This window comes from Mercenaria mercenaria, chromosome 1, assembly GCF_021730395.1.
Source record: "Mercenaria mercenaria strain notata chromosome 1, MADL_Memer_1, whole genome shotgun sequence".
Taxonomy (NCBI): Eukaryota; Metazoa; Mollusca; class Bivalvia; order Venerida; family Veneridae; genus Mercenaria; species Mercenaria mercenaria.
Genome location: NC_069361.1, coordinates 79,984,566 through 79,998,560, shown reverse-complemented (window position 1 = coordinate 79,998,560; position 13,995 = coordinate 79,984,566). Strand labels below are relative to the sequence as shown.

General features: G+C 35.8%; 2 protein-coding genes across 6 annotated transcripts; one reads left to right on the top strand and one right to left on the bottom strand.

Annotated features, from left to right (window-relative positions):
• Positions 1–94: 94 nt before the first annotated feature.
• Positions 95–3,068, bottom strand: LOC123532702 (SAYSvFN domain-containing protein 1-like). The gene is made up of 2 exons (XM_045314243.2): positions 2,908–3,068; positions 95–454 (listed from the first exon to the last, which is right to left on the bottom strand). The coding sequence occupies exons 1-2, from the start codon at positions 3,049–3,051 to the stop codon at positions 95–97; spliced, it is 504 nt and encodes a 167-aa protein (XP_045170178.2). The 5' UTR covers positions 3,052–3,068.
• A 4,939-nt stretch (positions 3,069–8,007) lies between these two features.
• LOC123532707 (uncharacterized) lies at positions 8,008–11,995 on the top strand. 5 transcript variants are annotated; one of them, XM_045314265.2, is made up of 2 exons: positions 8,008–8,518; positions 9,334–11,995. In XM_045314265.2, exon 2 carries the CDS (start codon positions 9,360–9,362, stop codon positions 11,181–11,183), a length of 1,824 nt encoding a protein of 607 aa, XP_045170200.1. In that variant the 5' UTR covers positions 8,008–8,518; positions 9,334–9,359; the 3' UTR covers positions 11,184–11,995. The 5 variants fall into 5 exon arrangements, with proteins under 5 accessions (XP_045170200.1, XP_045170224.1, XP_045170192.1 ...); XM_045314289.2 differs by lacking the exon at positions 8,008–8,518 and adding an exon at positions 8,596–8,632; XM_045314257.2 differs by lacking the exon at positions 8,008–8,518 and adding an exon at positions 8,957–8,984.
• The last annotated feature ends 2,000 nt before the right edge of the window (positions 11,996–13,995 follow it).

Sequence of the window (13,995 nt, the reverse complement as noted above, 5' to 3'; positions counted from 1 at the left end):
CTCACATAACAGTTAGAATTCTAAATATCACGACTTGTGTCACATAAAAAGTGGTACAAATATGGCACAACACAACTTGTCAAACATTTACTGTTTATCTAACGGACCCTGCACCAAGCCGTAGTTCCTTCTCAAACTGTTCTGCAGTGAAAGTTCCATCAAGTCTCTCTTGATTGGGGTTAAACACAGAGTAAGCGCTCAGCTGTCCTCTCTGTCTAGGTTCTGTCCGCGTGTTCTTGTACATGAGATAGGAGCAGGAAACCACAAAGTATACTGCTCCGAAGCCCACTTCAATAAAAAACTTCCACAGGCAAAGCCAAAGGAGGACTTTTAACCCCAGTGGTATGTAATCTCTCCAGTTCTTCTCAGATAGTCCATCAATATGCTCTTGGTAGCTTGATGTTGTAACTTCTGAGACTAGTTCAGGTCGTTTTCTACATGGTGACTCCTGGGCCTGAAATGTATTAGTCATATAATGACTGATGACTTTTACAGACCTGGACATGTATACAGTTATTCAAATTTAATCAGTTTAACAGGATCTTGCATGTCATTTCAACTGTTTCCATATAAGTGCTGCATTGTATTTTAAGTAGATTTAAGCATTCTCTTGACTTTAGATAATTGTATTCTAACATAACTTAGAAAATGAAACCGAAAATAAGAGATTAATTTTGAAAAAAAACCAAAAAACATGCAAAACATGTTTATACAAAATTCAGTCTATGACTGGCACTTCACAACATCCCTTTTATACACTCGCAGATAACATGTACTATTTGGGGTAGCAGGGAATACATATTGTTCTAAATCTACAAAGTGTTTCAAATATTTTTAGACCTGGGTGGTGGGGAGGGGGGGGAGGGCAGTTTAAAATGTGAGTTTACTGATGTAAAAACATACTGTAAATGGATCAGGCGCAATGAAAAACTGTTTGCAAAGCTCATGTAAAAAGAAAAATCTAATCTGAAATAGGGGTGCATACTTTTTCTTGACTGGGGTTAAGAATGACAGTTATATGATTAAAACAAACTTACATACCTAGCACCTATAAGAAGAATATAAAAAGAATTTTAAAAGTTGATCTATCTATATTACTGTGTTATCTTTTGACATTTAAGCATTCTTTTAAAAACAACTGTTACTGCACAATGCAAGCCTAGTATTACCTCTAGTCAAAATAATTTTATGTTCAGATTGTTTTATATTTGTGACGGGGCATGCAATCTAAACATCAAAACTTCGAAGGACCAAAATAATGGAGGATACATCACAGTACAGTCATGTAGTCAAGTTATTAGTTTTATCGCTTGCCCATTGTTGGCATGTGTAGTAGGGTAGAGTATAAGGGTGCATTTATACTTCCTTGCTATTGAGCTAGCTTTTATAGTGACGTGGTAGAGTGTGAGAAGTCCCGGGTTCGATTCCCGGCCAGGGCTGAAGCATTTTCAGTCTGTTACACGTGTAGCCCAACGTAAATAACTCACAAGTAGATATCAGGGGTGTGGAATTCCTATATCCGACTTGTCCGACTCGGGACTTTTTGATGGCGGACAAGTGAGTTTTCGCATTCCGTCTGTCCGCGGACAAGCACAAATTTTCCGGTTTAAAATGAAAAAAGGAAAGAAAAATTTAGAAACGCTGAACAGTGCTTCAAGTTTATGGAGTTTATGAAAGAATTTGACGTACGAAACGAATGTTTCACCCGCCAAGGGCCTCTCAATTTCTCCAGTTTTGGGAAAACCATACTGCGTCTAAATTTAGCAGCTCTTTCTCTGCATTGTGATTGGTTCCGCACGGTAACTCGGCGAATAGAAACCAGAAACGTAAACAATCATCACAAAGTTTTGGACAAATTCGTTGTTACAACTTCGTCTGCAAACAAAAATGGAAGTCAACAGTCAAAGCACAAAGAGTTAGCTAGTACGAGTCAGGAAGTTTCATGTGTTTTTTTTCTAACAGTCAGTGTCATGAAAGTGTCATGCTTTCTCACATGGGTTCACATGGCATGATGAGCAGTCTTTTATGTATTTCTGTTGAATGTTTGATGACCACCGTGGACGAACACAAGCTAAATCGTCGAAAGCTTATTTTTAAAACAGCTACAGTATTACACTTTATGTTTGCTTTTGTTACTACTTGTAGATTATTATCAAAAATAAAGAATTATTTGCATGCTAAAATGTTGAAAATCCGGGCAAGTAAGTTTTGACTGCGGACAAGTAGTTTTTTAAGTCTCGTTTGTCCATGGACAAATGAAAAATATTGGGATTTCCACACCCCTGGATATGAATAGACACCTTGGAATGTCCCACAGAGGTTCAAACTCCTGGAATTAGAGGACGAATTCTAAAATGGAGGGGTGTATGTGGTAGGGTAGAGTATAAGGGTGCACTTATACTTCCTTGCTATTGAGCTAGCTTTTATAGTGACGTGGTAGAGTGTCCGCCTTAGGTGTGAGAGGTCCTGGGTTCGATTCCCGGCCAGGGTAGTCGAACTAATCCGGCGTATACAGTTTATTTTATATTGTGACGGTCAAACTGTCACGTCGCGGTGGCTGCAAAAGTCAGAAATTAAAAAGCAGCCACTCAGCGACAGTAAGCTTGTCTACCAGCCAGGGCTGAAGCATTTTCAGTCTATTACACGTGTAGACGCAGTAAACGTTGTGTACAGTACATACATAGTTTTAAATCACCAGAAAATTTGTAATTTTTGAAATTGATACCTCTTAAAAGGAGGGCCTTCCAAACAAAATTAAGATATCATTTTCCACCAAAAAACATTCCCATCAAGTCCACATTTCGGCTGCTATTAAAACGAAACTGAAAGAATGCTAATCCGAATATGACACTACCCGATTTAAATGGCAATTTAATATGAGCGCGTTTAAATGACACTTCTACTTACAGGGGTCGAACTGAAAGATTCTCTTTTATCTTCTGACTTATTTGCGTTATTTCTGTCGCCAAATAACCAGTTATATATGTTTGAACAACGAGAAATCTGCTGTTTTTCCTTTTTTGCCCTATATTCTGCCAACTTAGCCTCCATTTGCCAGACGCTTGCTAACTAACATGAAATTAAAGGCGAATAAATTTCAAGCGCCTACAGGATTGCCGGACATATAAGATAAATAAAAAAAGTTGTGATTTTTGCTGAGGTTGAATACTACTATCTTACGTCGTAGTCAGTCCTCGTATAAAATGCAGAAAAAATGTAGCAAAAAACATTAGTTTCTCTATTTGAAAAGCGTTAAAGTTTTTCAGTCATATTTCAGCAACATTTCTTTATAGTTTTCTGTATTTTATTAAGACAAAGAAGTATAAAATATAATTTATTTTTATAGCTCTTTGATTAAGGACGTATGCTAGAATTTGGTGCGAAAATTTTCCCAATAACAGAATTTCTTCAAACTTCGGATATTGAAAGACAATCATCTAAGAAACAAAAAAATGCAATAAAAATCATAGGTCACCGGTATCGAAAAAGAGTTATCTGCCCTTGAAAACGGCATTTCCCCCAAAAAAGACGTTTTCAAGGGCAGATTACTCTTTTTCGAATCCGGTGACCTATGATTTTTATTGCATTTTTTTGTTTCTTAGATGATTGTCCTTCAATATCCAAAGTTTAAAGAAATTCTGTCATTGGGAAAATTTTCGCCCATCTCATATAAAAGGAATTCTAGCGTACGCCTTTAAGATAGAGAACATGGTAAACATGATCTCGTAGCGTAAAGTCACTGTCCAACGTTTGGTATCAAATTGAGAAAAATATGCAGCAAGACAGGTATTCGACATACCATTCCTATGCTCGACAGTCTGTAATACATAGACCTACTCTCTCCTTTGTAATAAACAAGTCCTATACCCTGACATAATTTTGCTTATTATTTGCAAAACTGTCAATTTGTACAAAAAATATTGCTAATTAAGGTAAAACTTTCAACCCCGATAACCTTTTAAATCTCACGAGTAACTTAAGGCCCCCCCCCCCCCCCCACTCCCCCACCCAAAAAAAAAAAAAAAAAAAAAAAAAACCCTTAATTGTTCCTTTTTCTATTGAAATGTTTTTGTTGTTAAAGTATCAACTACTACGTATGTGTGTGTGTGTGTTTTTTTAGAAGTAGGCTACACAGTAAAACTATATTTATGTCGAGCAGCTTTATTCTAGTGCGTTATACCAGACCAAACTCAGAAATTCACTGAAATACAGTTTGTGCTATACTTGCATGTTTTCGTTTTTACAACTGGGCTTATGGTTACAGGTGCCAGTTTGGCTGGCTGTCACGCGTTAAAGTTCCAGACCCCGTTTCCAAATTTACTGATCAGCAAATTAAAAGGGGTTGGTGCGTGTTACTTTCAATTAGCTAACTCTTTGTCGGTACATTTTAAAGTTGTTTGTAATTTCGAGAGTTCTTTGGGTGTTCAGTACATCCCTCAGTTTATACTGACTTAATTGTTTATATCATTTCTTACTTTTGTGTATATCATTGAGTGGGCTATGAAGCACGCCGTCTGATGTCTGAAGTGGAGCAACAAGAAAGGGGGTGATTTGTTATTCAGACTTGTTTACAGTCTATATATATATGATAATAATCTGAATGGGTTTTGGTTCCGTCACTTCCGGACTTGAATATGTTTAGGTCTCATTGGCCGCTATACTTACAGTCGCACTTTTGCTACTAAATTCATGTTCTTTGGACGAAACTCTCTGGGAATTGCAGAGAGGTAATCAATACCGCTACATTAGAACCAAAACACACTTTAAGAACATGATAAGGGGCGTGTTCGCGGTCTGTACTCTACGTGGCATTTATATGCTTCATTGTGTCTGAAAGGGCGGATGGACCGTAATTAAACTTAAATAGTCAGTCAGTCGGTCGGTTCCGTCAAGTTTATTTCGGTTTGATTAAATATTCCAGCTCTTATTAGATCTTACTGTAACAGTTTTTTGTTGTTTTTTTGGTTCCTTTGTAAATGTGTTTTGAAGGAAATATGTGCGTCCCTTTTTTGGCTTACAGAGTTAGAGAAGCAATCACTGAAAAAAGAATACATTTATACGGTAACAATGTTTTTGTTTTTTTTTTCAATCTTGCTATAATTGCATGTCCTAATCAAACGTTGCGCCAATATATTCTAATCTGAAATTAGGTCCTAGGTGACTAAAAAAACAAGACACCCTCTTCTAATGCAGTTGGGAGTCGATAAGAATTATTAGTGAAAGCTTGTTATTAATTCCTATACAAGCAAACGGTGTCAACGTTATTTTCTAACATATATTTGTATCGCAGTTGGTCTCAAGTCATAATCAAAACATATACCAAGGTCCATTTCAATACGAAAATATTTATCCAGCTAACAATCACTTGATAGATAGAACCCATTTACTTTTTTACCAAAGCAGATGAACTGCTTATAAAAAGTAAAAGAGTTTTTAATGAAGTCGCGAAAATGAAATTAACCGTTATTCTACAATAATTTAATATCTTAAGCAAATATATAAACCAAACACAGTTTCTTCCTTTTCAAGCGATATTATCAAGAGAAACAGCTTAATTGCAGCAATTTTGAGATTAATAAATGATATAGAATACAGGCCATGTAAATAAACAGAAAATTAATGTAGCGGATATTATTCTAATAGATTCCATTTGCGGTTGCCTGGTCCGACTGCAATATGACAACACAAGGCAGCGGCGGATCCAGTAGATTTTTGTGGTCGGGTGTTTTAATTATTTTCTGTTATGCAACATAATGAACTCATAATGTATTTGAACTATGAAAGCTCGATCTTGAAGAAAATGTGTAATATGCATCAAGCTCGAACTCATAATAAATGTGTACTGTAAAAGCTTGATCTTGAAGTAAATATGTTATGCATTAAGCTCGGACTCATACTGAATATACACAAAGCTCAAATTCATAATACATATGCTAAACACTAAGCTTGAACTCCAGACCTAAGTGAATGTTCCGGTATGCACAAATCCCGAGCTCAGAATGAATGAGCTATGCACAATTACCGAACTCAATGAATGAGCTACGCACAAAGGTCGAACTCGAAATAAATGTGCTTCACACTAAGAGCAAGATCGAACTCGAAATTAATATGTTATGCACAAAGCTCCTACTTGAAATGAATGCACTTTACACAAACCGTGATTTTGCATTAAATGCATAAGACTAGAACTAAGATACATGTGCTTTACTTCAAGCTCGAACTTATAATGACACTTCGAACTCGAAAAGGAAATGCTAATTAGTACAACATTAAAGGCTTGTATCGTACATGAACTTTACAAATTGAGCGTTTCTCTGAGTCAGAAATAAAACAGTTAATTTATTACAACATCAAAGAACATAGGCGGTTATAAAAACATTTTCCTTACAGTTCTTTTGTTATGTTTATTAGCTAATCACTTTGAAGTTTCGTATCGATGAATTTTTCAAAGACCGTTTATCAAATTCTAGATAAATTCATTTAATAAATGTATCATGGTACTGATCCCTATAAATAGTCCATGCTAAAATTTTATCATAATTTTCAATTTATAGTATACCCCTGCGGATTTTGAATTGTAGAATTTGTTTACAAAAATATGAGAATCATCCAAGCGGGTACGGCGACAGCATGCAGATACATGATAGTACATTGTACTGGCACGATGTCAACCTTTGTCTCCCTGTGTCAGTGTGTCAAATTCTAGGAAATGGTGAAATTGTACTTTTATACATGCAACAACAATGACATTATTGACGAGATAGGAATGTAAGAAATAACAGTTTCCTGTGTCATACAGAGATTTAAATTTCCAGATGCCCAGGTTTAGTGATGTATTGGTTTAGATTAGTTTATTTTCAATTTCAGCTTTTTAATTCTTACTAAGGTCATTACATTCGTTTAGGCCCCGCCAATTAACTCAGTATGTATAGAGCACGAGAATATGAAGTCCGTTTCTTTGGAAAACCAATACTGTTGTCTCATGAGTAGGTGCATGCGACCTTTAATACAGATGGGATCTAATATACGACCCCGGGTTGCGGGACCATCGTCTTATCCACTTCATCACCATTGAAATTTGTATCTGTGTAATACCCATGCTTTGAAACAATGAAATCCGTTACACATTGCACCATTTGAGGTGGGGCTGCCATAGCGCAATCCCTGAACTGAACAGTTAAGGTCAGTACGAGATTCAAATCCTGGAGACTTTTGCACGTGTAAGTGGCATCATTTATATCCCTGAATGTCATTGCATCTGTATTTTAAGGTGGCATCATTTATATCCCTGAATGTCATTGCATCTGCATTTAAAGGTGGCATCATTTATATCCCTGAATGTCATTGCATCTGTATTTTAAGGTGGAGTCATTTATATCCCTGAATGTCATTGCATCTGCATTTTAAGGTAGCATCATTTATATCCCTGAATGTCATTGCATCTGCATTTAAGGTGGTGGATCGGCATTTTCCGTTTGATTACGTATTCTCCATATGCAGTTTCGGCATTGTTCGGTTCTTATTGAAAAATATGTTCATGACCGAAGGATGTCGAAATAGAATATGAGAATACAAAATCACATCGGAGGATGCCGAAATAGAATATGAGAATACAAAATCACATGGAAATAGCTGTTTGTCATTACGGGTCTAGTTTTGTTTAGTTTAAACATATTTTATTGCTCATTCAATATTTACAAGAATATATAACAATTTTACAAATACAAACAAATAAGCAAATGGATCAGACCGCAAGTTTTTACAACATCAGATGACGGGTCCATTACCTTAAAGTAATAGTATTCCTTTTGTGTGGCGTGGAGGATAGAAATTACATATAGCACGCGCATATTTTTTTGTACAAACATAATGTATATATTGACCAACCATCGGTAGTGCATTAGAATCAGTACACTATGGTGATAGAATATCGATCACCTCCGATATAAATAGCAAGTAATCAATCTAGAGCCCAGTTATCTCTATGCGTCCATCAACTATTTTAATTTTTCCATGTCAGGGTTGTTGTACGCTGTCGTGACTATGAATAAAACACGTTTTCACTGAACATTTTACCTTTATTAATACTGGAAGAGAATTTTTTTGTTATTAATCCACGAGTGTCATATGGTGTGACAAGATTACTTTTAATAATTAAATGGAAAAAAATAATTCTCAAAAAATAAAGAACAAAGTAACATTTTCGGATCTTGATAATGGAAATATCGTTATATTTGTTCATAAGCGGAACTATTGATTTGTTAAACTGGAGCAAATCGATTGTTTTTGGTCGCGGTTTGAATGTCCGTGCCCTTTGTCTTTTCTATTTATCCAGTGTCAATAAAGTAATTCGTTACATGTTGCCTTTTCAAATAGCACCTTGACTACGAGCTGATACGTTCTTGCTTGGACTGATCAGTGCTGTTGACATAAGTATTTATTCCCGCCGATATCAAACTTATTTGGAAATAACTGACCACTCCATAACAGAGGAAATGAGCTAAAAAGTTGTTATCAGGTAAGTAGCTCATGGTTAAATTTGTTTGCAAAACTTTTGGATTTTCATACTACAAAAGTGATTCACGATAGCGCACCGGATATTAATTTTAAACAAACTAGGACTGAAAATGCGGTAACTATTGTTGTTTTTTTTAATACGTCGCGCTTTTGAAATAAAATGCCTATGGTGTTTTTCTGCTCTTCTAGCGTTAAAACGTCTCTTAAATCCACGCATAAAGTGCCACTTATTGACTACAGTGGCTTATAATTTGTTCGAACGATTAAGATTTACCACGGTGTACATTCAAATGACTTTGTGGTTCATACAAATACTTTTTGCACCATAGTTAATTATTTCTATTGTCGTAAATTTTGATAAAATGATCCGGCCATTGTTCGCCGATCAGTGTTCAATAAGCCCGTATTATCGACATACAAAACCCTGACACGAAACATTGCCACTTTAACTATAATGGGAAAACCAAGTAATTTTCATAACAGCTTTTTTCTTTAATAGAGAAGAAACAAGGACATTTAAAGAGTGAGAAATCAGTTTGTTAAGGATATCTGTTTATAAATGATTTTGAACACTTTCCAACAGAAGTGAATTACGATCTCGTAGACGGTAAGAGGTATAAAGATAATAGAAACATTACCTGACTACGTTGTTATGCCCGAATAGAATGCGATCGTGTTACCTTCTTTTTAAAATAGCTTTAAATTCTTTATTGATAGGACATTGTAGGAGAGAAGTATCAATGATTTTTTCAAAATTACATGCGAAGAAAGAATAAAGAAAATAAATTAAGGTATGCCAATTCGCCTCTATTACAGGACCTTTGGACCAAGGACGGGTGATTATGGCGGAACTAGGTTTGGAAAGGCACCATGCAGTCAGTCATAGTGAGCTTACATCGGGACATGACGTAACGCAACTTCTGTCACAGATCAATCAGAACTTTAAACAATCAAAGGCAGATCAGATACTTAGATTGTTACGGGACCAGGATAAACTTACGGATAATACAACAGAATCGGTTGCAGACGACACTGAATTGCTTAGAGAGTACGATCAAATTAAGGAGGAGAAGGTTATTTGTGACAGTGACACCTTAACTGATTCTAGTTCCGATTCAGGAGACAGCCTGAATACAGTGAATATTCAGGATACTGAAGTTATTAATTCACGTCATAACGCTATTCAAAATTTTACAAATATGCAAGAAAATAAAACTGATGAAAATGAAGGTCGGGAAATAAGGGGCTTTAGGCGACACAGAGCTCGCACTTCTTTCGGTTTTCATAATGACATGAATGATGGAATTAATGATGAAAATGTGACTTCTAATTTTGATACCAGGGATTTAAGTATAAGACCAAAGTCTAGTTATGTACGGAGGCACCAGTTTAAAAAAAGAGACGAAACTGATCGTGGGGATGTTCAAGGGGATAATGGAGTCGTTGAACCTCAACCACAGAGGCCGTCAAAGTCAGCAAGGCCGAAAAGTAGGCTTGGACGTGCGTCTGTACCTAAATCAGAACGAAAAATAGTGATGATGGAAGCTGACGTGGCTACTGAACCTGAAAATATCCCTCCAACTAAAGAGGAATTAACACGAGGTGGTGCTAATAACCTGATGTATGACAGATTTGCCAGTACAAGACAACCAAAACGTGAAAGTAAGAGAGCCAAAGCATTCTGCGATTCTAATTTTATTCCCCAGCAACAAACTGTTGAAACTAATAGTGTTGATTCTAGTGCTATTTCAATGGATACACGCGAAGACGTCACTGAGGTGCTGACGATAGCACCAAATTCAAATGTCAACAATACACGTGGCTCTCACATGTCTAGTTTTACAAACAATCAAGTACCTCGGAATTCGCCAGTTCAAACTCATGTTCAGCACGTGCAAAAACGTCCTAGCAATTCGCACACAAGACAGGAGCAAAGTCATAACAATAGCCATTACCAAACAGTGACAGTACCAGGCGAGCCTCATTTAATGCGAACGGACACTATGACAAGCAATGGTACTGGTACAGTAAGATCAGAAAGACCGGATAACATATCTCCAACTTCTCAGATTCCACTGAAACGAAATAATTCTAATCTTGCATATGCCAGACCAAAGAACCCGGAACCAGTGACTTCGAGACCTATAGAACGCCCGGATATCCGGCCAAGCACGCGCACGCGCCGTCTCCATAGACGCTACATGGCACCTACACAGTCGCACATGTCCCAGGTAAGACCTACATCCGAGTCTGTGATTCTTGCTAGGCAAAAGACCGAGAAAAACTTGATGAAAAAGCAAGCAGAAAACAGACCTCATTCGGAGAAAATTATTGTGAATTCACAAAACAAAAACATTGATTTAAACCTCAATCCAACACAAGGACCGCAAACCTATGTGACGTCAAAAAGTGGCGTCGCACAGGCGTCGCATGTTCAGGAAGGAGGATTCCGCGGATATGACCCAAGCAGTCGGTTAAAATCATCAGCACAAGCACGTGACTTCCCAAGTGACTTGACACTTCCTCGTCGTGGTCAGAATAATGTGGTTATGGGCGGGAGACAACCTCTTGCAGCACTTATGAAGTTGCCGCCCCTAGAAGCATCTCTGGCGGCAAAAAAGAAAGAAAGGGGACTAACTCTAGCGGCACGAGAAACTTGTGTATGATAGTGTTTTATGTTTTACGTGTTATTTTTCTTGTGGAATTTATCATGTGTTAAGAAATTCAGCATTAAACAGTTTGCATTTGATTTAAGCCGACGAGGCCGCGCATTTCTGGATAGATGACATATTGTAAAGTGAATTTAAAAAAAAAAGAGTATTTACCGTATATATGGTTAAAAATTGTCGTTGAAATTTACGATATATATTCAAATGTATATCAGTAACTGTAAATGGTATACTCGTTTGTAAAAGTTAATTTGATCTAGTTTATTTTTACAAAATACCGGTATAATTGTTATTTAACAGATAAGAAAACATACTTTTCAAAGTTCAATTTCAATGGTAATTAAACCAATTTCTGTGCGTATTTAAAGTTTTTCTAGCTTTATCTAAGATTTTATTTTCTCTATTTATCTTGTGAAAGTATAGAACATAGGTACCCAACTGTCTTTAAATCATATTTTAAAAAACTCCGACAGTTGTTAAGTTTTTTATTATTCTTAAAATATTTGCTCGGTTTTTTAATCTAACCGATCCTCAAAAAATGTTGAACAAGAGCTGTCTGAACTTGTATTTTAAATACTTCCTTGTTTTAATAAAAAATGTTTAAATATTTCGTCAGTTTTAGACAAATATTACTTTTTATCTTTTAGGCCAAGATATATTTTCTACGGAAAAATGTCTGACAATAATGTACAGAATACTTAATCTGTTATTCTGTTATGACTGAGGTCCAGGTGATTTTATCATTTTATGAATGATGAATTGTTAATGAATCAAATTAATATGAAGAATAATTAAACCATGAAAGGTCACACGGGGGTTATGTGTATATTATTATGTATTACAGCGTCCCTGTAATTGGAATAAAATATGAGAATTAAGGTAGTGAACCCGTGAATTAAGATAGTGGACCCGTGAATTAAGGTAGTGGACCTGGAATCACAATCGCCAAATTCCGTTTTCTCCACTTGCGAATTGGGCATTCACTAGAATTTACGGAAAGTCATATATGTACGTCCGAAGAATGCCGAATCATCTAAACACGTAATTACACGGAAATTGCCGAGTGTCATTACGACTGTCATTACTTTAATGTAGTGGACCCGAAATTAAACTCGGCAATTTCTGTTTGATTACGAACTCTCGTAGGCATTCTTCGGAGGCAAAGATATCTCAACGTATACAATGCTTTCTGTAAAAAAAAAAAACGAATCGCCGACATAATATAAGTAGAATACGTCCTTTGCGGATTGTCATTATGGGTCCAAAACCTTAAAATATACAAACTCAACTGTTTGAATAACATATTACGTAATAGGTTTTTATTTATTTTTATAAGAACTTAAAGGTCCATTGCTAAGGGAAAGTGAGTTGGCAGTTTTTTTCATAGCCAGTGCATAGACTTCTGCAAGACACTAAATAATGAAGATTGGCAGGTCAAAATTTACAGAAGGTCTTTGGAACTCAAAGAAATGTATGTGTATTATGTTGAAATTTTAATGAATCGACAGAGTGACCCCCCAGGTCTTTTTAACTTTCTTCATACTTCATAGAAAAATAATTGTACATATACTGCGATTTATTTCGAATTTCTACATACCAACTTTCATTTTCCAATAAAATGAAATAGTTTCTGTGCTTTTTAAAAGAAATTAAAATGTTCACTTTCCTTAGTATTGGACATTTAAAGAGTGGTAATACCACAACAGGCAATCCTTTAGTTTCTTAGGTATTACGATAAACTTATGATCAAAAGGACATTTAGGTATTTTTAAGTTGTTAATTTCAGACATTTGTCCACAAAATTTTGAAAAATACATTCACACAAATGTAGTGAATCTATTTATTGTTGGATACATAGGCCATTATAAACATTTCAAATTAGTTTCACCACCATAAAACAAGTATATGATAATATAATAATATCTTAATTACACATTTTTTCTCCAAATGTTCAAGCATGATAAATTTTTGGAATATTATGAAAAGCATTTTCTGAAAATATCGCTAGAATTTATAATATTCCAACCGCCATTCTAAGAAATATATTTTGACTTTCGCATAATAAGGAAGAAATCCGTCATAAAATAACTGGAGTAAGTGAAACAAACAATTCTGACCCTCCGACAAACAGCATGTAGAATTGTCAGCCCTTATCATGCTGGGCACGACTTATACTGCCTTTACGACCAGTGTAGATCATTACCAGCCTGCACATCTGTGCAGTCTAATCATGATCTGCACTGTTCGCTATTCAGTCAGTATCCTTTTGTTAAGTACCGCTTTAAATAGTTCATAGTACTGTCCAAATTGAAAGCTGGACAAGTTCATTATAGAAATTTAGCAGAGTATGGGTTAAAAGGAACTCCTGTAAAGAAGAGAACATTATTTCATTTCAGCAGAATACAAATTACAGTGATTGTTCTTAGTTTTATAAGCAAACTAGGTCTATGTCACACTTTGATGACGGAGAAGAATTATTTCGAACACGCTAAGAGTTAATTGGCCAATACGGCATTCACAAATTAGTTAAACTATTCAACATATTTGATTTTGAATATCTTTGCTATTTGTATAGAATATTCACTCTTCGAAATAGGCCGAGAACTAAGTAAAAAGCAAACATTTGAAACTAAGAAACGAGATACCGTGTAAAAAATGTAAAATGGTGTCTTAAGTTTCAAGCCCTTAAAGTCTGTGAGGGGATCATTGGTTTTAGGTGTACTATTTCCCACGTCGAAAAAAAAAAAGTTCTTTGTTCATTTGACATACGTGTCGGTGAATCTTTAATAGAAATTAAGTTCCCTTTATC